Source organism: Notamacropus eugenii, chromosome 2 (genome assembly GCF_028372415.1).
Source record: "Notamacropus eugenii isolate mMacEug1 chromosome 2, mMacEug1.pri_v2, whole genome shotgun sequence".
Taxonomy (NCBI): Eukaryota; Metazoa; Chordata; class Mammalia; order Diprotodontia; family Macropodidae; genus Notamacropus; species Notamacropus eugenii.
Genome location: NC_092873.1, coordinates 211350323 through 211375337, shown reverse-complemented (window position 1 = coordinate 211375337; position 25015 = coordinate 211350323). Strand labels below are relative to the sequence as shown.

General features: G+C 36.0%; 1 protein-coding gene across 4 annotated transcripts; it reads left to right on the top strand.

The window, feature by feature from the left end:
• KIAA0408 (KIAA0408 ortholog) lies at positions 1-24567 on the top strand. Of its 4 annotated transcripts, none has more exons than XM_072643272.1 (6): positions 1-272; positions 11999-12261; positions 16270-16635; positions 16725-16804; positions 19570-20923; positions 24226-24567. In XM_072643272.1, the coding sequence occupies exons 2-6, from the start codon at positions 12127-12129 to the stop codon at positions 24397-24399; spliced, it is 2109 nt and encodes a 702-aa protein (XP_072499373.1). In that variant the 5' UTR covers positions 1-272; positions 11999-12126; the 3' UTR covers positions 24400-24567. The 4 variants fall into 4 exon arrangements, with proteins under 4 accessions (XP_072499373.1, XP_072499375.1, XP_072499376.1 ...); XM_072643274.1 differs by having other exon boundaries at positions 19570-20976; positions 24226-24372; XM_072643275.1 differs by lacking the exon at positions 24226-24567 and adding an exon at positions 22948-23008.
• The last annotated feature ends 448 nt before the right edge of the window (positions 24568-25015 follow it).

The following is a 25015-nucleotide window of genomic DNA, read 5'->3' as shown; positions in this document are numbered from 1 at the left end:
ACACCAGTCCCAGCTGCTGGTCTGACGCTGAGCTGAACTGTTGTTTTGTTTTTTTTTCACTCTGTAAAAGTAGTGAAGAATTCAAAGAGCCTTTAGTGTTGCTGTGCTGAATTGTTGTTCCCGCTTTGGTGTCTCCTAAAGGAGTGAAATTCACAGAGCTGGAAATTTTTTTTTTTCCTGTTCTCATAGCTATACATTCCACTTGTTTTTCACTGCTAGATTTACCAATGGACTGACAGAACTTTCAAAGGATTTCCTCCCTGCAAAAAAAGGTATGTTTTATTTCTGGAAACCTAAAAGTGAGCATCTAATTGTTATAAACTAGAGAGGGAATGCTATGTTTTAAAACTTGAAACTGCTGGAGTCCAGGATTATTTAAACATCTGTCTCTGCTTGAAAACAATGAGGTATGTAGTAACGGTTTGCACTGAGTTCCAAGGGAAAAAACCCTTCAGCTACTTAGACAGTGTCTTTAGACTTTGATTTTTTTTTCCAGTGAGAAAATGCTAACAATGCCATCAAGTAGTCTGGCTTCTTTTGTTTGACACTGTTTTCAGAAAGGAGCTTTAGGGAGGTTTAATTTTTCTAAATGTACAGTTCACAAAATGTTCAGCCTTAAGATTTTAGAGGTAAATAAAGTCACTTTCATCCAAGCTTATCATTGTTATTGAACATTAAGTATATTTATCAAATTATCAAACCTGTTATCCATAACAGGCTAATGTCTTGAAAAAAGGGGGGGGGGGATCATTATCCTCTGACATAAAGGCAAATTAATTTTAGATACTTGCATTTTTATGTCAAACATTTATTTTAAAATCAATTATTTTATTATTTTTTATTGAAAGAGAGGCAGTATTATGTTATATCTGGAGAAATGGACTTTCAGTCAGAAAACCTGTGTTCAAGTCTTGCCTCTGATACATACTAGCTCTGTGACCCTGTGCAAAGCCTTCCAAGGTCCAGAAAGCTCTTTAAGTTTTAAATTGCAGAAAAGATGTTTATATATGCATGGGTAGAATACTTAGTAGAGGAGAGAGTCCTTTTGAGAGAGCCAGGTTACTGTTAAAGTGTGCATCTAACTTGATAATGCTTAATAGATTCAAGTTCAATAAATTTAAATAAACCTACCCTAAATAAACTTTAGGGCAGCTAGGTGGCACAGTGGATATAGCACCAAACCGGGAGTCAGGAAGACCTGAGTCCAAATCCAACCTCAGACACTTACTAGCTGTGTGACCCTGGGGAAGTAATTGAACTGTATTTGCCTCAGTTTCCTCATCTGTAAAATCAGCAAGATAAGAAAATGACAAACCATTCCAGTATCTTTGCCAAGAAAACTCCAAAGGGGGTCACAAAGAGTTGAATATGACTGAAATGAGTGAAAAACAACAAAAACCCAAGAGTTATGAAGGGTGAAAAGGCAGTAGTAGTTTAAAGAGGAGGCAAAGTAAGGATGGAGCATCCCTTTAATTAGAAGGCATGGTTTTGGCTAGTAATAGCAATGAAAATAATGTCCTGTGGTAACACTAATTGGCTCATGTCATCCTGGTCTGGAAAGTTATCAGAAATGGCTTCCTGAGGTGAAGGATTCTGACTTATCATGTAGAACTGTACAAGATCTCAGACAATATCTACTTCAAGTCCCTCATTTTACACATAAGAGATCTAAGGCCCATGGAGGTTATGTTACTTGCCTAGGGACATACAGACATAGATTTTCAGCTATTCTAATCCAAACTCTTAATTTTTGCATATGAGAAAACTTAGTAAGCATCAGAGGTAGGATTTGGACCTAAGCCTTCTAAAACCAGAGTCAGTCTTCTTTCCATTATAGCCTCTTTTTATCTTGGTATCCCCAGAACCTCACTCAGTACCTATAAGCAGGTACTTATCATAGAATCAAGGGCAGCTAGATGGCACAGTGGATAGAGTACCTGATCAGGAGTCAGGAGTCATCTTCATGAGTTCAAATCCAGCCTCAGACACCTACTAATTGTGTGACCATGGACAGTTAAGCTTGTTTGCCTCAGTTACCTTATCTGTAAAAAGTGAGCTGGAGAAGAAAATGGCAAACCACTCCAGTATCTTTGCCAGGAAAATCTCAAATGGAGTCACAGAGAGTTGGAGGTGACTGAAAAATAACTCAGTAAACAGAATCATAGGTTGTAGAGCTGCAAGGAGCCTCAAAAGCCATCGAGTCCAACCACATCATTTTTACAGGTGAACAAACTGAAATCAGTGATGTTGCCCACAATCAGTCAGGTTGCTGACAGAACTGAGATTTGAACCCAGAACCTCTGACTCCAGACATTTCCACTGCTGTGCTACCTTTCTTATTATTGGTTAATTGTCTTCAAGCACATGTTCCCTCACAGTTAGAGCTATAAGAGAAAATTAGGTGTAATAGAATTACTCGGTTTTCCTGTTACTTTCTTATGGTTTTCACCAGATCATTTTGATCCAATCTCCAGATCTGAAGGGAGTGGAATGGGACAGTTAAAACAGCACAGAGAATATTCCTTAGAAATCTTCCTCTTCTCCCACACAGATACCAAAGTCTGTAGGAGAGGAGGCAACAGAGAAGTCTGTAGGAGCTGGGAACAGAATGGACTTTTATAATTGCTTCAGTATCATTAGTAAAAAGTGACTACAGTCAAGGGTCACATATTTTTTTAATATGCTTCCTATTATGACATCTCACTGTTTTCTTGCTGAGCTCTCTTCATCTAAAAAATGTTTTTAGTTTGATAATATTTATATCTGCTTTATAACAAAACAGTAATTATTACAGCCCAATGTTGTATAGGTATTGTCTATGTTAATTTAAAGTAAGAGGGAGCTTACCTCTAAATATTTATTCTGTACTCTCTACCACTGTTGAGAGAAAATGAGTAAGAATGGAAGAGCTTATGCACAACTGGGCTTTTCGGAAAACAGGCAATTAAGTAAAGGCCAGAATGAAAAACTGTATTTCAAAAAAGCGAATTATTATCTCAAGTTATTGCCTTTACCTTTTAGAAGTATGGTGGTTTCTTTATTAATTATGTCAAAAGGGCAATCAATTTTTACCCTCCACACAAGGTTATAAAGATGTAGGAGATCTAAGAGAGATTCAAGGATCAGGGAAGAAAATTTGAGGGAAAACAGGAAGGCGAACAGGAGCCTGGAAATGGGTGAAGATGGATCTGAAAAATCATCTTGGGAAAAGGGATCAGCTGGAAAATTTGGGGATGAAGGCAAAATGAGAATCAGGAGATTGGGGACATCAAATGAGTACAAGGGTGTCTGGGAAGGGGCAGTTAGAGGGCTGAGAAGACAGGGCTAGACAAAGAACCACTCTGCTCTTCCTTCAGCATTCCAACTCTAGGCTCCATATTCCCAACACAGATATTTGGAGCTCTTGATGACATCCCATCATTTGTCTTCAATTTTTCAAGATTCATTTCCTCCTTACACTCAACAGACCTCTTCATCACGAGCCCTTCATAATCATCCTCCTCCATCATTCCTTTCTCCTCTTCCTTCATTTAATGATTTAAAATGGATCCAAAGCAAAGATAAGAGGCTTCAAATGTCTACACAAATCCTGACATAAAGAGAACCACAGATCTGTGGTTTATTGGAAATTGTATGCCAATGCTTGTTTTTGATCTTCAAGCATCACATTCCTGGCACTGAGCAAGAGCTCTGGCCCCAGAGAAGTGCAAATTCTGCCCACTGGCTTCCTTCCATATTAAGTGAGGAGTTTGGCTTTTCTCAAATAAGTACAGAATTAGAATTTTCTTTTGGAAAGTCACTTGGCTAAGGGGAAAACTGTGTTTCTTGGGGCAATCCTAATTTATTTACCCTTTAGATATTCTTTAGGTGGGTGAAAAAAGGAGTTTGCCTGAATTTATACTTTAGTTTGGAATAGATTCAGGAAGAACTAAGAAAGGAACAGAAAAGGTAATAACCTTTGAAGTCAAAATATTAAAAATGTGTCAGACAAGCTAGCAAGGGCTCTATTCTTCAGAAAAAAAAAGGATTCTCTGAAGTTACTGGTGTGTAAATTATTTCAATAATTCTCCAATGTTATTGATTTGCCTGATAGGACCAGGAAGAAGGTCTTCTTCTTTACTTTTTTTCCCTAGGACCTGAAACTGTTCCACTATCTTTTTATAGTTTGCTTGATTAAATATGCCCTTGTAGATAAGCCATCTTCTCTTTTTTCTTTTCTAATGTAAATGATACAAAAATATCACAAAACTTTGGAATTCTAATGAATCAAGGTCTTCTACTCAGCAAGTCATTTTCTCCCAGTTAACTACATCCAACTTTTAAGCCAGTTTATAAAAATCAGCACCTGCCTGCATTGCCCATGCCTAAAGATAAGCGACGGTCCCCAAGGCAAATTAGGTAAGCAAGATAGGCAAAAGTAAAATTAAAGAAAATTCAATTCAGTATATATTCATTAAGTGCTTACTATATTCAGTATACTGTGCTAGGCACTGAGGAGTACAAGTACAAAAAGGAACTATTCCTGCCTTCAAAAAAATTCCATTTTTGTGATGTCATCAATATAGGTACTCTTTTCAGTGATAGAGATTGAAACCCATCAATGCCTGTCTATCCCGTGAAAATCTTGTCCATCCATATTGTTCTAGAACTTTGCCACAGGAATTTCGCCCAATATATTGGTGTCCTTCTTTGAGTTCTTTTGAATCGTGGGGATACCAAAGGACCCCACAGATTGTTCATTGGTATTATCCTTTACTCTTGTCACATGACCATCACTTCTGTTTTTTCAACCACATATTTCTCTTAAGACATCATTTACACTGCTTCTCCTTCATAGTTCCTTGCTTGTTGGGTTATACAGCCTTTTAATGTCCACCAATCTTTAAAATATTTTATTTTTCCCAGTTACATGTAAAAACACTTTTTAACATTCATTTAAAAAAAAATTTGAGTTCCAAATTCTCTCCCAATCTATCCACCCCTTTCATAGAGAAGAAAAATCTTCCCTGCCCCTTAATAAGCCCATGTGACCTGATTTGAGCTTGACCCAGCCCACAGCTTGAGAGCAGACAGAGCAGAGCAGCTAGTGCGAGTGAGAGCAGAAGTGATTTTGTCTAAGGGAGCTTGTTTGTGTGTGTGGAGACCTAACAGAGGGAAGGCTTGGGGATGGCCGTGCTCCCTATGTGTGTAGATTTCTTTGTTACTATGATAGATTTGACTTTCTGGTATCTGAATAAATATTTTCATTTTGTCTTTCAGGAAGAGAGTTTATAGTTTGCTAATTTAGCCTGAAAATATGCATGCATATCTGTAACAGCTGCTATGGGTATTGCATTGGTGTTACAGCAAGCAATTTGACATAGGTTTTACATGTGGAGTCTTGACTCCACATGTAAACCATGTTGTAAAAGACATTTAACCATGTTGTAAAAGAAAATAGAGACAAAAAAAGAAAGAAAATAAAAAACAGTTTGCTTCAATCTGCATTCAGACTCCATCAGTTCCTTCTCTGAACATGGATGGCATTTTATCATCATAAATCCTTTGGAATTGTCTTGGATCTTTGTATTTCTGAGAATAATGAAGTCATTCACAACTAATCGTCATATAATATTGCTGTTACTATATATGATGTTCTCCTGATTTTACTCACTTAATGTTGCATCAGTTCATATGTTTTTCTAGATTTTTTCTGAAAGCAACCTTTTTGTCATATCTTATCACACACTAGTATTCCATTTCAATCATATACCACAACTTATTCAGCCATTCCCCAGTTAATGGGCATCCCCTCAATTTCCAATTCTTTACCATCACAAAAAAAGAGCTGCAATGTTAATATTAATAAATATTAATAAAAATATCAATTTTTTGTACATATAGTACCTTTTACTTTTTTAAAAATCTCTTTGGCATAGAGATCCAATAGTGGTATTGTTGGGTCAAAAGGTATACGTGGTTTTATAGCCTTTTGGGTATAGTTTGAAATTACATTCCACAATGGTTGAAATCAGTTTACCACTCCATCAATGGTGCTTTGGTGTTCCAGTTTTCCCATATGCCTTCCAACATTTGTCATTTTTCCATTTCTGTCATATTAGCCAACCTGATAGGTGTAAGGTAGTAGCTCAGAATCGTTTAATTTCTATTTTCTAATCAATAGTGATTTAGAGCATTTTTTCATATGACTATAAATAACATTGATTTCTTGATCTGAGAATTACCTGTTCATATCTTTTGACCATTTATCAATTGGGGAATGACATATTCCAGTAAATTTGACTCAGTTCTGTATATATTTGAGAAATTAGGCCTTCATCAGAGAACCTGATAAAAAAAATTTCCCACATTTATGATTACTGTGTATTTCCCTCCATACTATTTTTTCCTGTTTATCCTTTTCTCTCTCTCTCTCTTTTCATCCTGTCTCTCCTCAAAAGAGCTTTGCTTCTGAGCATCACCTCCCTCCATCTACTCTCCTTTCTATCAGCCACACTGTCTTCTCTAATACCTTTCTCTTCCTTCTTCCCCATAGGTAAGACAGATTTGCCTTCCCCTTTCTCTCAGTGGATCCCTCTTTTTCACCCCCTAATTTTATTTTTTAGGTATCATCCCATCATAGTTTACTCACACTCATGTTCTTTGTCTATGTATATTGCTTCTAACTGCCCTAATAATGATAAAGCTCTTAGAAGTTGCAGGTATCATCTTCCCATGGAAGAACATAAGCAGTTTAACCTTGTTGAATCCCTTATGACTTCTCTTTTCTGTTTACTTTTTTTTGCTTCTCTTGGGTCTTGTATTTGAAAACCAGATTTTCTGTTCAACTCTAGTCTTTTCATCAGGAATGCTTGAAAGTCCTCTATTTTATTGAATATCCAGTTTTTCCCTGAAGGATTATATTATACTTTTGATGGGTAGGTTATTCTTGGTTGTAATCCTAGCTCCGTTGTCCTTCAGAATATCATATTCTAAGCCCTCTGATTCTTTAAAGTAGAAGCTGCTAATCTTGTGTTATCCTGACCATGGCTCCACAACATTCGGATTATTTCTTTCTGGATGCTTGCAATATTTTCTTACCTTGTGAGCTCTGGAATTTGGCTATAATATTCCTGAGAGTTTGCATTTTGGAATCTCTTTCAAGGAGGTGATTGGTGGATTTTTTCCCATTTCTATTTTGCCTTCTGGTTCTAGAATATCAAGGCAGTTTTTTCTTGACAATTTATTGAAAAATGATGTTGAGGCTTTTTTTTTTAAATTATGGCTTTCAGGTAGTCCAATAATTCTTAAATTATCTTTCTTTAATCTATTTTCCAGGTCAGGTATTTTTAGCTAGTTTATATTTTCTTCTTTTTGTCATTGTTTTGACTTTGTTTTATTGTTTTTTGACATCTCATGGAGTCATTAGCTTCCACATTTTAAGCAGTTTTCTTTTTCAGTGAATTCCTGTACATCTTTTTCAATGTGGCCACTTCTGCTTTTTAAGGAATTCTCTTTGTTGAATTTTTATACATCTTTTTACATTTGGTTAATTCTGCTTTTTAACCACATTTTTCTCTTCAGTGGATTTTTGTGCCTCTTTTACCATTTGATCTATTTTCTTCTTTAAGGTGTTATTTTCTTCAGTATTTTTTGTTCCTCCTTTACTAAGCTGTTGGCTCTTTTTCATGTTTTTCTTGCATCCCTCTCATTTGTTTTCTGAATTTTTCCTCTACTTCTCTTATTTGAGTTGTAATATCCTCGTTGAGATCTTGCAGGAATTCTTTTGCAGCCTGAGACCAATTCACAATTTTTTCTTTGAGGCTTTGGATATATAGCAGTTTTGACTTTATTGTCTTCTTCTTCTGAGTTTGTGTTTTGATCTTCCCTGTCACAATAGTAGCATTTTATTGTCAGGTTCATTTTTGTTGTTTGCTCATTTTTTTCAGTCTATTTCTTGACTTATAACTTTATGTTAAAATTGGGCTCTGTTCTTGGGGTGGAGGAGGTACTTTCCCAAGCATCAGCTTTTTTTGTGCTGCTTTTTTCAAAGCTAGTTCTGGGAGTGCAGAAGTTTTCAATTCTTCCAATGTGGTCTGTGCTCTGTTCTGTGAGCAACCATAAGCACTTTTTTCTGCCCTAGAACTGTGGCCAGGGTCCCTGTACCCCAGTGACCACACACTCTAGTGTGCTAGTGCTCATCCTCACCCTGGGACTGTGACCTGGAACCAAGTATCAGCAATGCAACAGAGTCATGCCCAGTACCAGCAAAGTGTTCCCTGTAATCTTCTTCTGTCCACTTATCTGATTTCCTTGCTGTTTGTGGGCTGAGATCTCTAGAAGCCCCCACTGCTGATTCAGTCATCCCTGCTAAGTCAGTTACCCCCAAAACCTACTACTGGCTCGCTGGGGTGTGAATAGTGCATGCATGGCCTGCACAGGACTGTGCTCCACTCTCACCCCAATGAGAGACCTTTCTTGCTGACCTTCTATGACCTTGGGCTAGAAAATTGTCTCACCTCATCCTTTTCTTGGCTATACCATAATGGAATTCATTTTAAGGCATTATTTTAAATTTGTTTGGAGAAGAATTTAGAAGAACTTACGTGCACCTTTGCCTTTATTCCACCATCTTGGCTCTGCTTCTCCTCTTCATTGCCTTTTGAGTGAGTGTCAGTTTTAGTTCTTTAGAAAATATATAGTATTTCATGAGTCATAGCCCTGCAGCATCACCAGGAGAATTTTGAAATTAAAAAGATGGGTCTTCTTGTCAGGGAGAAGTTATTTGTAGTGTCCACCAAAGATAGATAGGTAGGTAAATATACACATGTATGTCCATATGGATGTATGGAGATAGATGGTATATGATGGATAGATAGATAAACATTATAGGTTCTCTTTCTAACTGCAGATCTTAGCCTGAACATCAGGGATTCTTTATCTTCTTGGTTTTTATTGGGAGCATAGTTATGCTAAACTCTTTTAAGTGATTATGGATAGCATATTAAAGACTTCATCTTTCTGTGGTTTCATGTAATCAGCATGCCATTGGCAAATACCACCAACTGGAGGATCTCACTATCAATAAGGAATCCCTTTTCAATTTGTACTTTGCAGTGCTTATCATATTTGACAGTATTGAAAATATCTTTAATATATGCCTCACTTGATATTAATCATCATTGAGTACCTCATATAGTTTTGATATATATGTGAGAGATACTATGTTGAAGAAGTGCCTTGAAGTGACATTTCTTTCTATCAAATAAAATTCTTATTTATAAGCAATGAACAATGATTTGGATTATTGGAGAAAACTGGAGATATGGAGGGTTTCATTAAGTTATTAAATCCTACAAGGATTTTCTCTATCGTTTCATCCTATTTGACATCTGTTGGTGCATAAGCTACAGTTATTTTCATGGTGTCCATTTCTGCAAATAATTATCATTATCATGACAATACCAGATGGCTAAGTTGCCCAAGAAATTATTTTTTCTTGTTGCCTTTGTTTGCTCATTAACCCAAATCCACCAATTCTTATTTGCTTCTCTCTTTTTTTAAATAATAGGAATGTGGTTGAGATGATTTCATTCCTCTAGTAGCATATCAACTCAATGATCACTTGACAAGTAGATCACATTTAGAGAACTAGCAGCTAGATTGACATTTAGAGATAGCCATGGTTCTTAGAAAATTATATGCAGATAAGCACATACACAGTATTTTTTGAAGGTAGATAGAACTAACTTGGGGCATCATCAAAGGCTTTGTATAGAAGGCTAACCTGAGTCTTGAAGGAGGTTAAGAATTAGAAATAGCGAGCATATAGATAGAGTTCATTTCAGACATGGGATAAGGCAGTCTGTATAGAACATGATGGAATACTGAATTCAAGGAACAGTCTCATTTAATGTACTTATAATGCCTGTTGAAGAGGAGTCATATAAAATAAGTATGGAGAAAGTATGGAGAACTTTAAATAAAATAAATAAATAAATAATAAATACGGCATTTAAAGTAATAAATAGTTTCTATTTTAACTTAAAGGAAATGTAGAACCACCCAAAATCTTTAATCAAAGAAGTGACATGGTTAGAACTGTGCCTTAAAAGATAATATAATCAGATATATGGAGAATGAACTGGAAGGGAGAGGTACTAGAAACATGGAAGTCAGTCAGGCGTATTCTAATGGGTGCAGATGAGGGCCTGAACTAAAGTAGTTGTTATGTGGATAGAGAGAAGGAAATGAAAGCAAAAGATGTAGAGACAGAGACAAGATTTAGCAAGTGATTAGTTCCAGAAAGTCAAGGAAAAGAAGAATGGATAATGACTCTGAGGTTATGAGCCTATATGACTAAGATATGGTGGTACTCTCAACAGAAATTGACTGCTAGACTTGGAATCAAGATCTAGTTTTAAATTCCACCCCTGACACTTGCTAGCTTTGTGACCATGGACAAGGCATTTGATCTGTCTGAGGCTCAGGTAAGCCTCTAAGACTATGTCAATTGAAATCTATGTAAATTACAGAAGGGATTTCTTGTATCCACTGATGTAATGACATCAGGTTTTCCTAGGCTGACTGAATTCTTGTACTTATTTTCACAACTTCTTTAAGCAAGGTCACCAAAGGCTAAATTTCAGCTCTTGATGCCAATGAGTTAAGATATCAAATGACACCTAGAACATGACTGAGAGTCAGAAGTACTCACTCAAGTCTTTTATAAGAAGGAGCTATATTCATTGTTACCAACTTGACTCATGTCTCAAAAAAAACTAACAGTTATTGACAAACAAACTGCCCAAAGTAGCCACTCCTGCCAAATTAGACTATTTTGTGCAAAGATGTGGAAGCCAGCAATCAGAGGTTTATACCAGATACGAAAAAAGAAAAAGAACCCATAAAAGGCCCATGACTCATTTATCTTTACGTTTTTCCTAGCATTTAGCAAAGTGTATTGTCCAGATGGTCATTTAATACAATTTTTGAATGAGGAAAATGATAATTGAGAGAGAGAAAGAGAGAGAGAGAGAGAGAGAGAGAGAGAGAGAGAGAGAGAGAGAGGTAGAGACAGAGAACTTAAAGTGTCCCTTTAGTCTTTAAAATATATATACATATATATATAAACATAAACGTTAATTACTGTTGTTCATTATTAAAGAACAATTAGGAGCCTTACTTGGTGTTCTTTAACCTTTATTCATCACTGCTGAGCCCAATCCTTGTTTTTTCCTAGACCTGAGTAAAATGTTCCCTTAAACATCTTGAATTTCAACTGTCCAGACAGGCCATATCATATAGAATATGGAATGGGAAATGTGTATGAATAGATTTTATACTGTGGATTCTCAGATAATTTTAATATTCCAAGCATAATTTAAGTAAAATTATTACTAATTTTAAAAATTATCATTATTTTAAAAATTGTAACCTGATTGACTTAGAATTTTTGGTTTTTACCTAAAGATTCTTTTAACTTCATTTTGACACAGCCTGAGACTTTGAATAATGGCAGCAATGATGTAATTTGGCTGCAAAAGAGTCATAGTTTTGGGAGGATGCTACTGCAAATTAGGAAAATTGATTTAATTATATTATATTCTGCCATAGTCAGATGGCCAAGAGCTCAGCCATAGTTTCCTTTAGGCGTTTTGATTCTGCTGAACTTAATCATTAGTATTCATGAAAGAATCACTCTCTAGGAATTAAGTTGTTACGTTTTAAAAACAACAATAACATACAAATGCATGACACTCAAGCATTTGGGCTGTTTTGCTTAATATAGTTTTTCTATCTGTCTCAGAGAACAAAGCTTTGGATTTGTTTTCAGACTGTATTAGTTTTCCTTTCTGAGGCTGATTGCTATCATCTACTTTTCTTCTTTCCCATCCAATTTTCTTATAGTTTGTTTACTGTTCATTGGTTGTTGACATTATGGTAAAATTTATTTCTAGAAAGCAAGAGAATTTGGAACTATATCTTGTTATATTTATACTGTGATCTGTTTTAAAAGCTAGACACAAAGGCAAGAGAGATTGGTTCAAATAAAATAATTCCCAGCCTCCAAGAATCAGTAAGGAGAAACAAAGAAGAAAAAAAATCAAAAAATCCCACTTCTTCATTGGCTCTTACTTGGTTGCCATGGACCTCCATGAGCAATGGGAGACTACAGAGACCAACTGGATTAAGGAAAGGATGGAATTACTGGACCAATTTGACAACGAAAGGAAGGAATGGGAAAGCCAATGGAAAGTTATGCAGAAGAAGATAGAAGAGGTAAGTGATGATTTATTGTGAATAAATATAAATATTGTGAATATATAAATCCCAAGATCCAAGTGATACTTTTTTGTTAATGCTTCTCTTTGGATACCACTCTTACCATTTTTTCTCTTTCAGCATTAGGCACCCACTAGAGTGAATTTTTTTAGATAAACCACACAGGCATAACATCATCTAATGGCACTCGGTAGAGAAGAAAATGTACTCATTTTATAATACTGAATAGAAGTTTTTAAAAAAAACTTGAAACACCACTCCAATATATATTTTAAGACCAAATTTACTATTTAATTGCTAGAATTATGTACTGTTGCTAGAGACACTGTAGATATGAAATAAGATCTGTGAATTTTCTGATACCAAGGGCATGTAGGGAAAATGCATGAAAGTAAGATTTAATTGGAAGAACATTACTTAGTAAAATTACAGTGGGGTATTCAAAAATATATCTTTCTAATCTGGAGGTGATAAATGAAGTCTGTCTCCCTAAAGAAATTATATGCTACATAGACCAGGAAAATAGAAAAGTGTCATGCATCAAAAAGTAAATAGCATCAAGCTGTATTTATTGGTGACATTCAATAGAAAAGAGGTTATGATAAATGGCATATCACAACCTTGACACAAATAGTAATTTTTTTTTCTATTAGCCATTACTCACTCTGTCACGTGAAGTACACTGCCATCAAGCAACAGCTTTAGTATTCTTACTTGTGGACATGTATTTCTTCATGAAAAATAATTAAATGTAATTAATTTTAACTTGTTTTCTTTGGATAGTATTTATATTATTTCTTTTTATGTATATATTTATACCTCCAAAGACAGTAGGTTGGCAGAGTTCGAAGTTTAGGTAAGCAGGATCTTAAAAAGCATACTTTCATGGTCTTTATCTCTAAATATTTTTAATTAAATATCAAGTAATCAGTAGTTAGTAATATTAAAATAGAAGTTAGTTTGGGAAATAGTGAGGAACCACTGAATGCCAATGCTGCTTCTGCCAATAAGGCAAAAGGATCTCTGTAGAATTGTACATAGCCAAGGCTTACAGTTAGACAGAGCACAGCATGACCTTCCAAATCCCTTGGAGGAAAGCATTTCCTCCAGTCCCCAATATAGCTCTGAGAGTGTCTTACTTTCCCCTTCCCCTCCTTTGCTCGTAGATTTATGGTGTGTTGATGCAGGGCTACTGGATCAAATCACAGCTAAAAGTTAGAGTGCAATCTTGACCTGTCCTGCATTCATGAATTAATTAGGCTGCCTCAACTGATTTAAAGTTTTCATATAATAGCCTTATATAGACACAAATACTGGCTCATCAAGCTATCCAGTGAGGGAGGAAAACCATCCATAAAATCATCAAAACAATTATTTGGTGCCATTTAGTTTAAAAAGCCTTGGGGAGTGGGATTGGGGGGGAGGGGGTTGGGATGAGGACTGTAGTGGGCCCAGGTAATGATGTGCCTGCCTGTTATTCTCCAGAGGTTGCTCCCTGGTTCCTCTACTCAGACAGTTTTCAACCCTTTTGGTCTGAGTAACACTTTACACTCATAAAAACTATTGAGGATCTTAAAGAGCTTTTGTTTATTTGGGTTCTTCCTATCAATATTTACTGATATTAAAACTTATAAATTTTGGAAATTTCATTTTTTCATTTAGAGTAACAGTAAAATCATTAAATATTAACAAATATTTTATGGAAAAATAGTTATTTTTCCAAAACAAAAAAATTTAGCATAAATAGTGAATCATTTTATATATTTTTGTAACTATATCTGACTTATTAGAACTTAGCTAGATTCTCATGTTTCTGCATTCAGTCTCTTGCGATATGTTGTTTCAGTTGAGGTATATGAAGAAAATCCAACATCACACAGATACGTAGTTGGAAAAGATAATAGTATTTTAACAGGCAAATGACACCTCATGGACAGCCTGAAAGTGTCTCAGGAAACTCCTAAGGTATTGGAAACTACACTTTAAAAACTGCTGCCCCAGTCCAAAGGTTCTTACCATTTTTTTGTATCATGGACCCCTTTGGCATTCTAGTGAAGTTTATAGACTGCTTCTCAGAATCAAGTTTTAAAATTCGTAAAAGTGGAATACATAAAATTACAAAGGAGATCAACTATACTGAAATGCAGTTATCAAAAATATTTTTAAAACAAGTTATCAGACCCAAAGTTAAGAACTCCTGGCTTAAATCTTTTAATAGGATTTTCATGCCCATGAAATAATATTTGATTCAAATAGACAATAGAATTGCACTGACTACAAAGAGTTAGTATGGAAAAGAGGTCAAGGAAACAGGTCCTTGATTCTACTGTTGGGAGAACACACATTCTATAGGACAAAGGAGGGAATCTAGTCAATTTAAAGCCAGATCTAAAAAATAAATGGAATGGATATTTTACATTATTTCACAAGCATAGTTCATTATGAATATTTAAAATATTTGCTACTATGGCCCTTCCTAAAAGATCAAAAGTGCATAATGCCATAGTTGGAATAAATTTGACAAATAAACATTAGTCAGCATGGCATGCAAGGTTACGTGGAATAAAGACACTGTCTTTATCGTCTCATAATTCTTGACACAAAATGGTATATCAGACTAACCATCATTTTTGAATGAATCTCTGTTTAGATAAAACTATAAATTTACTCATTCATAGTGGTGCTATGTCATCCTGAAGTCAGATACAGACCATTAGGCAACCTACAGTTGTAGGTTGTGGATTTTACTGTACCTTTTAGCATGACTTGAACAAAGAATATCTGCACTATACCATAAGACAGCGCAGTCGTGATGATGAAACCATATTTGGGGCTGAATCCTTCCATTCTCCCTGTGGCTCCTTCATCTGTCATTTCCTTGGTATTCGCTGCCCAAGCAAATATTGTACTAACTATAGTACAGCCTCAGGTAATTGGGTCCTTTGGGATCAAGCACAATCCTGTTGAGTGAGATCCTAAATAATCCGAAGGAATGTCCTGAGCCTCCTCCCCAAGACATCAAGAGGAAGCAGGATGTAGTTGAGAGAACACTGTACTTGGAGTCAGAAGAGCTCAGTTTGGGTCCTGGTTCTCCCATTTACTATTTATATGGCCTTGAGTGATTCAAAATTTCTCTAAGTCTCACCTTCCTCACTTATAAAATAGAGGAAGAAATAATGCTTACACTATTCACTTCACAATATGCTTTTGAGCCAAGACTGTATTTAAAGTGATATAACCTTATAACACTAAGATCATTACCATTATCTAATTCTATTTTGATTATCATTTGCCTATACTGTGGGTACTGCTCTGTAATTACCATTTTTCCAACACCTCTTTTATACTACACTAGTCAGGAAAATAAAAAAAAAAGTCTGGATCACAGCATCAGAATCCAAGAAATTCGGAATTAGAAGGTACTTCAGAGGACATTTATTCCAGTGCATTCCCAAAAGGGTCACCTGATAATCCAGTCTTTAATTACAGTCTACTAATGGAAGGAACCTACTCCCTCTCAAAGCAGCCTGTTCCACTTTCAGATAACTCTAATTGTTTGGAAATTTTTCCTTATGTCAAACTTAAATTTCTCAAAAGCTGGATAAATAAGAAAATGACAATTATTAAAATCACGTATTTATACATTGCTTTACTCATTTTGTATCACTTGATTATCACAACTTTGTAAGATAGGTTATTCTTATTCACATTTTGTAGGTGAGGAAATGGGTGCGGAGAGGTTACATCCTTGTCTAAGGTTCAAGTCTGGTGTGTGACAGAACCAGGACTAGACCTTTGCTTAGCTACTGTAGAAAAGTTCTGTAAGGATCAGTAAATCCTGTCTTCTTAAATGACTTTGAGGTCCTCTGATTTAGAGTACCATAAAAGAATCAGATAGTTCATTAATAATAAAATATAACTCACATAATAAGAAGAGACTCCAAATGCTTGCTCCAGGTTGAAAACTGACATTGCAAGTGAAATGTGATTTTATTGTCTTTCTAGCTTTGCCAGGAAGTAAAGCTTAGGAGGGAAAGCAAGAAGAATGACTGTTCCAAAATTGCTGAACATGGAAAGAATGTCCAAAGTAAAATGGCGCCATTTTTGCCACATCCCCCAAATCCAGTACAACATGACACTGCAGTGCTGAGTGATGGACTCCATCCTGTGAATCTAAATCTGGACACTATGAAAGGAGACAGCTTCCTTGAGGAAAAAAATGAAATAAGCAAGGAACAAATACCAATAAGGACATCCAAAGCAGTGTTCATGGACCCTCTGGCCACACAGAACCAAAAGAAATATGAGGGTGGGTCTTGCTTGAAGATTTCTGAGGAAGAAAGAAAGAGCTGTACTAATGCCCTCAATACAGTAAGTAAAACATGACTGGGCATAAAGGTGTTTCTAAAGAAATATTTACATTTTAAGGAACTAACATGATATTGTTTATCTGTATAAAGGCTCTTGAGGAACTTGCCAAAGTTAGTGAAGAATTATGTAACTTTCAAGAGGAAATCCGGAAGAGGTCTAACCGCAGAAGGTAAGTTGGTATATTTATGGATCTTTTATGCTGAGTAATAACACTATTCAATAAAATGACCCTTTCTGATACTTGAATATGTCTCCAAATTAAACTTACAGTCAGTAAAACTTGATTTGATTGCATACTATAGTGAGCATCTTCTACAAAGGGAAAAATTGGATCAATATTGACTATAGTTTTTCTGCCTTTTGGTACCTAATGTGTTTTCACCATTAAAAAAATCATTTTTTGAGTGGTTATTTAACATAGTCTGGCCATAAGACACTGACAAGATGATTAGATCATGAATTCTGAGCTGGGATGGATGTTGGATGTTACCTAGTCCAGTCCTTTATACAGAGAAAGAATCTAAGACTCATAGAAGTAAATGACTTGCTCCAGGTCACAAAGGTAATGAGTAGGAGAAGAAGAGTTTGAACCCACATCTTCTGACCCCAGATATAATGCTTTTTTCTACCATACTAAACTATCATCCCAAATACCTCCTATTTGTTGGGGAACTTTTAAGTTGGAATAGTCTGATTAATTTCCTAGACTAACAAATTTTTAGTATTATATTTGAACCAAATCATACTGTTCTTCTGATTTGATAGCTCCTATCTAAAAGACATTGATTAGACACAATAAAAGTAGACATTTTATCTATAGGCATTTCAAAACAAGTGAAATTTTAGTCATACAAGACTCATTTTGTAGAATTCTGCAGAAACAGGTACAGACAGTTTCAACACACAAGATTAATTTGTTAATTTTCAGAGAGTTAATGTGTGGGGGTTGTTTTTATAGATAACAAAGGGCAGATACATCACTTTCCCTATTGTATCTACTTGGACAAAATTTCCTTTACCATCCTACCTAACTAAGGTTCCCACACAACTCTTGAAGCCCGTCACCCTCCTCCACTGCTGCTGAGGCTTGATATCAAGTTCCTCCCAGAGTTTCCTTCATCACACAGAAGGTTTGATGAAAGAAAACTGAACTTCAGAGACAGCAATAAATTAGGCTGATTTTCTAGAAATATAGAAGAAATGAAATTAACAAGATCGAACGAGATATTTGTACCTACTAGGGGAGAAACATCTAGAATCAATGAGAAAAGAGGATTGAGTTGTGCAAAAATATTAAATGGTTTGCTATATCCGCAGAGCTTTAAATGAACACTTACTATTTTGGCTCACTACACTGTCTCTATTTGAAGGCCTATAGAAATATTCTCATGTTTCTAATTCCCTGTTTACAGATTGATTAAGACCTAATTTCCTATTGCTAACAGAATTAAAGCCTGATACTTTTATGTAACTGTTGTTATTCTTGTTTCTTCTGTTTAAAAATTTTGGAGGCATGGAGTACAGAATTAGATTTTTTGAGGCAATTGGGGTAAAATTACCTGTCCAGGATCAAACAAGCAAGTGTCTGAAGGCTGTATTTGAACTCAGGTCCTCCTGATTCCCAAGCCAATGCTATATTTGCTGTATCACCTGAATTAGATATTAAACCTGGATCTCTGAAATAAATGTTCCTCAAACCTGCTAGATGCTTGGTTCATTTTTCCTTATTGGTTATCTAATAAGAGAATGTAAAACTGGAGAAAATACAAAAGACTTGCTTTTCTTTTTAATTTGAGATCCATGGATAATTTTCGGGGGATGAATTTGAAATGATTTTTTAAAATATTTTGATAGCCACTTTTTAATTCCTCTGTATTTCATTTTATGTATTTGAAAATACTATTCTGAGGAGTCCTGATGCTACCAAAATTGTCTATGACACCAAAAAAGATGAAAACTCCTGATGTAAAAGATAAAGCAGATCAAAAGAGTAGGATTAATAATTATAGATTTTAAAAGATGGATTCATTGCCTCTACCTTACTTGAGTTCATCAGTTAAATATTCAGATTTGAAGGATATGGACATAACCAGATGAGCAATTATAAATGCATTTTTAGTTTTCTGATTATAGTGTTTTGCACAACCCTGTGAATTAAGAAGTGTAGTTATTAGTATTCTTATCCTATACATGAAAAAACTGAGACTCAGGAAGGCTAAATAAGTTGTCCATGAATATAGCTAACAAATATCAGAGGTCATGTTTCAACCCAGATCTTCCCAACCCCAAGTCCATCACTAAATCATAGATTCATAGATTTAAAACTAGAAGAGATCAAAGAGGTCATATAGTCCACCTTTTTTACATATAAAAACAACTGAATTAAAGAAAGAGTAGGTAGCTTTGATGGAGGTCACACAGATAATAAATATTAGATATGGCATTTAAACGTAAGTCATCTGACTCTGAATCCAACATTCTTTTCTTTACACCACACTGTCTCTCCAATGAATAGTTATCAAATCAGGTAACCATTTATAATTTGATAACTTAAAGAGGGCCTAAGTTAAATAGAAAATAGCTGTTCCAAAAAGGAAAATTCAGATTCAGTGTAAGGGCAAACCTAGGCTGGGACAATAAGTAGTTAGGCCTGACTATAGTGGAGTATTTGTGTAGGAAAGAAAGGAGATATGAAATTGAAAAGATCCAGATTGGTAGGGTTTTGAATGTCAGATTAGGCTAAGGAGTTTGGGCTTCCTAGGATGAGAAGCCATTGGAGGTTCAGGAGCAGGAAAATGATAACATAAAGCAGTGCTTGAGCTATACGTAGTGTCTTCTCTTCACTGAGTCACAGAAGACCCAATCCTCTGTTTGTCAAAAGGGCTTCTCCTAAATAATGTTATCACTAAATTGTTCTGTTTACTTTCTATGCAGGATGAAGTCAACTCCCTTTCTCCAGGAAACAATTAGCACAGTTAATCCTGACGTGAATCACATGATCAGCAATGGCTCCCCAACTGCTTCAATCAGTTTAGATATAGAAAAACAGATAAATGGAAAGAAGCTAATCCATTTTGATGATACCCCCCATGACACTCCTGTTGAGAACCGGGAACCAGATACACTTTCTTTGCAAAGAAATGAAACTCCACCAATCCCTCCTCCAAGAAGCACTTCTCGAAATTTGACAAGCTCATATTCTGAAGATCATCCAGTCTTTGCTGGTGCAAAAGAAAATTTAGATGGCAGGTGGAAGATACAAGACTGCAGAGGTAAAAGGAATCATAGTGATAACTTCCCTGCACAACAGCATGAAGTAACCATGTCCTGCTCACATAAACAGAATACTTTGAAAGATCAAGTTACTTTTGCCACTTCGGTGCAAAGAGCCAAAGTAGATAGTGAAACTCAATGTAATAAGGACTTGAAGACTAATATGTGGTCACAGGATATAGACAAGCTTAGAACAGGTATGGAGAGTGTGCCCTCAACATTGTGGTTTCCAAAAACTTGTCCTGACTCCAATAAGCTTCCATATGAGAAATTGATCCAAAGTGACCAGGTTAAATCTGATTCTGCTTTCCATGTAAGTGATACCCTGAATTCTTCTTTGAAACCTAACAGTGACTCATTTACAGGAGTTGGTTGCAACTTTGAAAAGATTTCAAAGAATGAAAAATTGGCAGCAAAGACAGATGAATTTAACAGAACTGTATTTCGAACAGATAGATGTTGCAGTTCAGCACAGCATATTGAGAGACTCTTCAATTCATCCAAAGACTCTAAGCCCTGTGGTCCATTACGTACATGTGCAGTTCACATAAAAGAAAGTGACAATTTGTGTTGTGTTCAGGACAATAGTCTCTCAGTGCCCAAAGAGAGAATGCCAAATAGTGTTACCAAAAAAGTCATGGGAGGGCAAGTTAAGCAAGCACAGGAGCATCCTAATGCTAGCAATTATCATCACATGTTTCATGAGCATAACTGGAGACCAAGTAATTTGTTAGGTCGTCCACGATCAGCTGATCCCAAATCAAACTATGGAGTAGTGGAAAAGCTGCTGAAAAATTATGAGAAATCGACAGGGTCTTTGTCACAAAACTCGAAATGCTGCCAAGATCATTGGACCAAAATGGATTGTAATGTCATCAAGAGTGACAAGGACACCTTTAATCAGTGTTTTGAAATGTTTCAACCAGAACAAGAAAAGCAAGAGCTTCAGATGAATTCAGCCATGTCTATGGAGCAGCAAAGCAAGCAAGAAATAGAGAGGAAAAAATTAACAGAGGTAAGAAGAGAGAGTGCATTTTTGTGTAGAGCCGCATCAGAATTTAGTAACAGGTAAGGGTTAAATTAGACAATTATCCTTTAGACTAAGTGACTGGTATTGTGCTACTTTCTAAACTTACTGAACCTTTGGGAATTTAGGCCTGTAACTAACTTTGAATTTTAAGTTTCAACTTTATTACTTACTTTGGTACTTCAAGGATCTGTGATTTCACAAATCTGTTCCTCTCTTTCCTCACTAATACAGATCACATATCCCTATATACCTTTGTAGGTGGTTTTTGTGTATTGCAATACATATATACATATTTATATACATAACTGAGCAACTTGCAGCCAGCCTTGTGCTAAGCTTCTCCAAACTTGGCTATGCTGGTCCTCAGAAAACATAATTCATTACTAGCCCATCTTTCCAACCTTTCCAATTTGGTAGCCCTGCCTGGAATTGTAATCAACTGGCATAACCCTCAAGAGCCTAGAGTTAGCTCCATAACATGGTGAGGGCTTAGAGTAATACTTGAATGAAGGTTGAATTTTATTTTAGTTAAGCCAATAAACTGGCATTTATGAGGGTAAAAAATTTTAGCATTTCATAAGATCTTTTAAATATCATAAAATAGGTTTAGAGTATAATGAGAGCTGATCTTAAAGTTCAGAATGCCTGGGCTTATGTCTGACCCTGGAAAAGGCTTCGTGCACAAGATGGGACTTTAACTGAGATTTGAATGAAGTTAGGGAAGCTCAGAGGTGGAGGTGAGGAGGGAGAGCATTCCAGGCATGAGGGATAGTCATTAGAAGTGTGGTGAGTTGGGAGATAATATGTTGTGAGTGAGGAACCGCAAGGAAGCCAGTGTCACTGAATTGCAAAGTACATGAAGGCAAGTAAGGTGCAAGAAGACTGGAAGGATGGGAAGGGGTCAGGTTATGAAGGGCTTAAAAAGCAGTGGATTTTTATATTTGATTGTAGAGGTAACAGGAAATCACTGGAATTACTGCACAGAGGTGGGGTTGGAAATGATATGCTCCGGGCTGTACTTTAGGAGGATTGAATTGAGTGGGGAGAGACTTGAGGGAGGGAGACCAACCAGCAGGATATTGCAATAGTCAAGGCATGATGTGAAGTGGGGGAAACCTTACTGAAAAGATTTTTTAAATAATTTGTAATATGATTAGATTCATTTCTCCCCAGAGTCAGTTTCTCTATTTTTTTCTTAAGATTAATGAGATGTATAGCTGTCTTAAGGATGTCATCAAAGGACACACCTCTGAACAGATTTATTCTTTGATACAAAAAGCACCTTCTACACAAAAATTAAAATAAAAATAGAAATTTACCTGATGATATGTCAGTGAATTACAAACTATCATGGGCAACAACAAGAGTCACAGTCCCTGACTATCTTTTAAGAAGAATTAGGGGGGTTTGTTTTTGGTCTTTTTTTTTGCCTAGTATGTTTCAAAAAACCATCATCACAGATGTTATACATGTTGTACCACAAGGAGACCAGAAATAAGGACTATCCAAAGAATTATCCAAGATTCTTTTGCTTATTATTTCTGAGGTTACCTAGAAAAACTTTTTGCTTGCATTTGTTCACCAGAGTACTAAAAAAGATTTCCTGTGACATTATACAAATCTGCCAAAGCCAGGATGATATGGTACAATTTTCAGACAGAGAAGCTACCTTTTGTTGGAGTGAAAAATTCATCACTAAATCATCCAAATGTTTTGAGTTGAAAGGGATTTGGGGCATGATCTAATCTAATTTTCTCAGCCCAAATTCTTTTTTGTCCTTTACAGATCCCATTATGAACATAAGTTTTTATTCATTCTATTAGAAACTTGAATTTTTGTCAAAGAACACAAAAGAGAGCCCCACTTTAATGAAGTTCTTTAACATGGAGTCTGTAAACTTAAATATGTATGTATGTATGTGTACATACACACATATACATATATAAATTGCATTTCAATAATTATTTTCCTTTGTAATCCTTTTTGTTTTATTTGCTGCATTCAAAAAGTCATCCTGAGAAGGGGTTCATAGGTTTCACCAGACTGCCAGAGAGGTGACATGATACCAAGTAAGAACCCCTCTAATGTTTTTCATTACTTCATTTTGACTCAGAAAGGAAGACATACAACATTTGTAAGGGGAGGAGAGTGGTATGAGGGTCTGAAAAATTCTCCTCATTTACAGTTCCCTTTTCTAACTACCTCACAATGAGCCAGTTAATTTAGAAAATTTCAGATGATAGCAGATGAGAGTTCCTTCTTTACCCTCTGGCTTATTTTTTTGTTCATGGAAAGAAGTGGTTATGTAACCCACAAGGAAAATCACGCCTCTCGATATCTCTAACCACCCTAGGCATAAAGAAGTGGAGCCTTTCCAAGGATCAAATTAGGGGTGAGGGGGGAAGAGGATATAGAGAATCTGGATGCAGAGAAGGGATGTAAACATGTAACAAGCATATATTAAGGTATTACTAAGTTCCAGGGCAATTAGGTGGTGCAGTGTCAAACCACTCCAGTATCTTTACCAAGAAAGCCCCAAATGGGGCCTTGAAGAGGCATTCACAACATAATAAGTTCCTGGCCCTGTGCTAACAGGCATATTAGGACTGGAGATGCCTTGCCTTACCAAAACATTCAAGTCTCTAAAGAAATTCAAAAGGGAAGTTTTTACTTTTCATTGCTAATGCTCTAAGCAACCTTCTAAGATCTTAATAGTTATAGGTGTTGACCTGCACTAGTAGAGGGAATTTCTTAACTGAGGAGTTTCCAGAACCAGAAAAATTATCAGTATTTGCCTATGACCTAGGATCCCCATCTTTTTATTGTTTCAGTTTCATTTTATCTTCTAGTAAAACCCAGCCCTAATACCTTCACAAATGGAACCCAACTCTTTCTAGATTTCAAAATTTGCAGCTTTCCAGATTAAAAAAAAATTAAGATACCACTGAGGGAAGTTTTGGGCTTTCCAATCACCCCAGAGGAGAGTGACTTAAGATAACCACTCTGAAATGTGGGTTCAAAAATGGGAACAAAAAGAAGTTTTTCTAGCCAAAATCTTGACAATGTGAAAATTTTGTCAATTCCCCAAGTACTGTATTTTACAATAGAGATGATATGAAAATGGCCACCAAGAAAAGTCTCTAGAGTGCAGATTGATGCCACACAAATATCTCTGTGAGTCTTTTCAATAATGAGAAAAATGTGTCTAAGCTCATCAATTGAAATATTACTTTGCAGTGTTGGTGGGTACTTCCCCAAGTGAATGACTGACTCTATTTGTATTCTAGGAATCTGTGGCAATGAAATCAACTGATGGGAAAGGGTTTTCTCGGCCTGCCCGGCCAACAAATCAACGTCCACCTTCCCGATGGGCACCCAGATCCCCATCTGCACCCCCGGCCTTGAAGAAGACTGTGTATGGCTATTCCTTTTCACTGCAATCAGAGAGCACAGTTGTCTGAGTCTCCCTAAGACAGGATGGGTAGACCTTATGGCCAAAGCTCTAGACCTTCTCTCCAAACAGAGCATTCTGTGTGTTTGTATAGCCAGTGTCCTGCTCTGTATCTTTCAAGATTAAGAATTCCATCTCTTGATATACAGAACAAGCAGTTAAAAAAATCTTAACTTTCCATCAGTCTTCAGTGTTTTTAATCGACGGATGAACCATCTTCCTGTATTTGGTTTTGTTTGTTTAATAGCACAGCACAGCTTTATTTTTAACGTCATTCTCATTGATTTGCCAATTGGATTTATGTTTAAATGGTGTACAATTTTGTATATTCTAATGTTCCTGCTAGTGGCAGGAAGTGAGCTTGTATGCATGATAATGTGTTTGTAGGTGCATGTGTTGAATAGGAAGTATCCTGGTATGTACTTAGGTGAGTCAAACTTATGTGCTAGTGTTGACCTTACAGTAATAACCTGTATACCTATATATTCTTCGTGTTTATTTTAAAAGTTTCAAAATATACAGTACTGATATTTATATTTTGTTTATCTCTTACTTAGATAAGAATACTTGGGTATTCAGTTATGGTGTTTGGGGTACAGAGAAAAAGCTGTTCTAATACCCTGACT

Excerpts from the sequence above, each read along its gene's own strand:
- KIAA0408 (XM_072643272.1), top strand. The coding sequence starts at position 12,127 with ATGGACCTCCATGAGCAATGGGAGACTACAGAGACCAACTGGATTAAG. Across the intron at positions 16,636-16,724 it reads GTACTAATGCCCTCAATACA|GCTCTTGAGGAACTTGCCAA; the intron begins GTAAGTAAAACA and ends ATCTGTATAAAG. Across the intron at positions 20,924-24,225 it reads AGAGGAAAAAATTAACAGAG|GAATCTGTGGCAATGAAATC; the intron begins GTAAGAAGAGAG and ends TTTGTATTCTAG.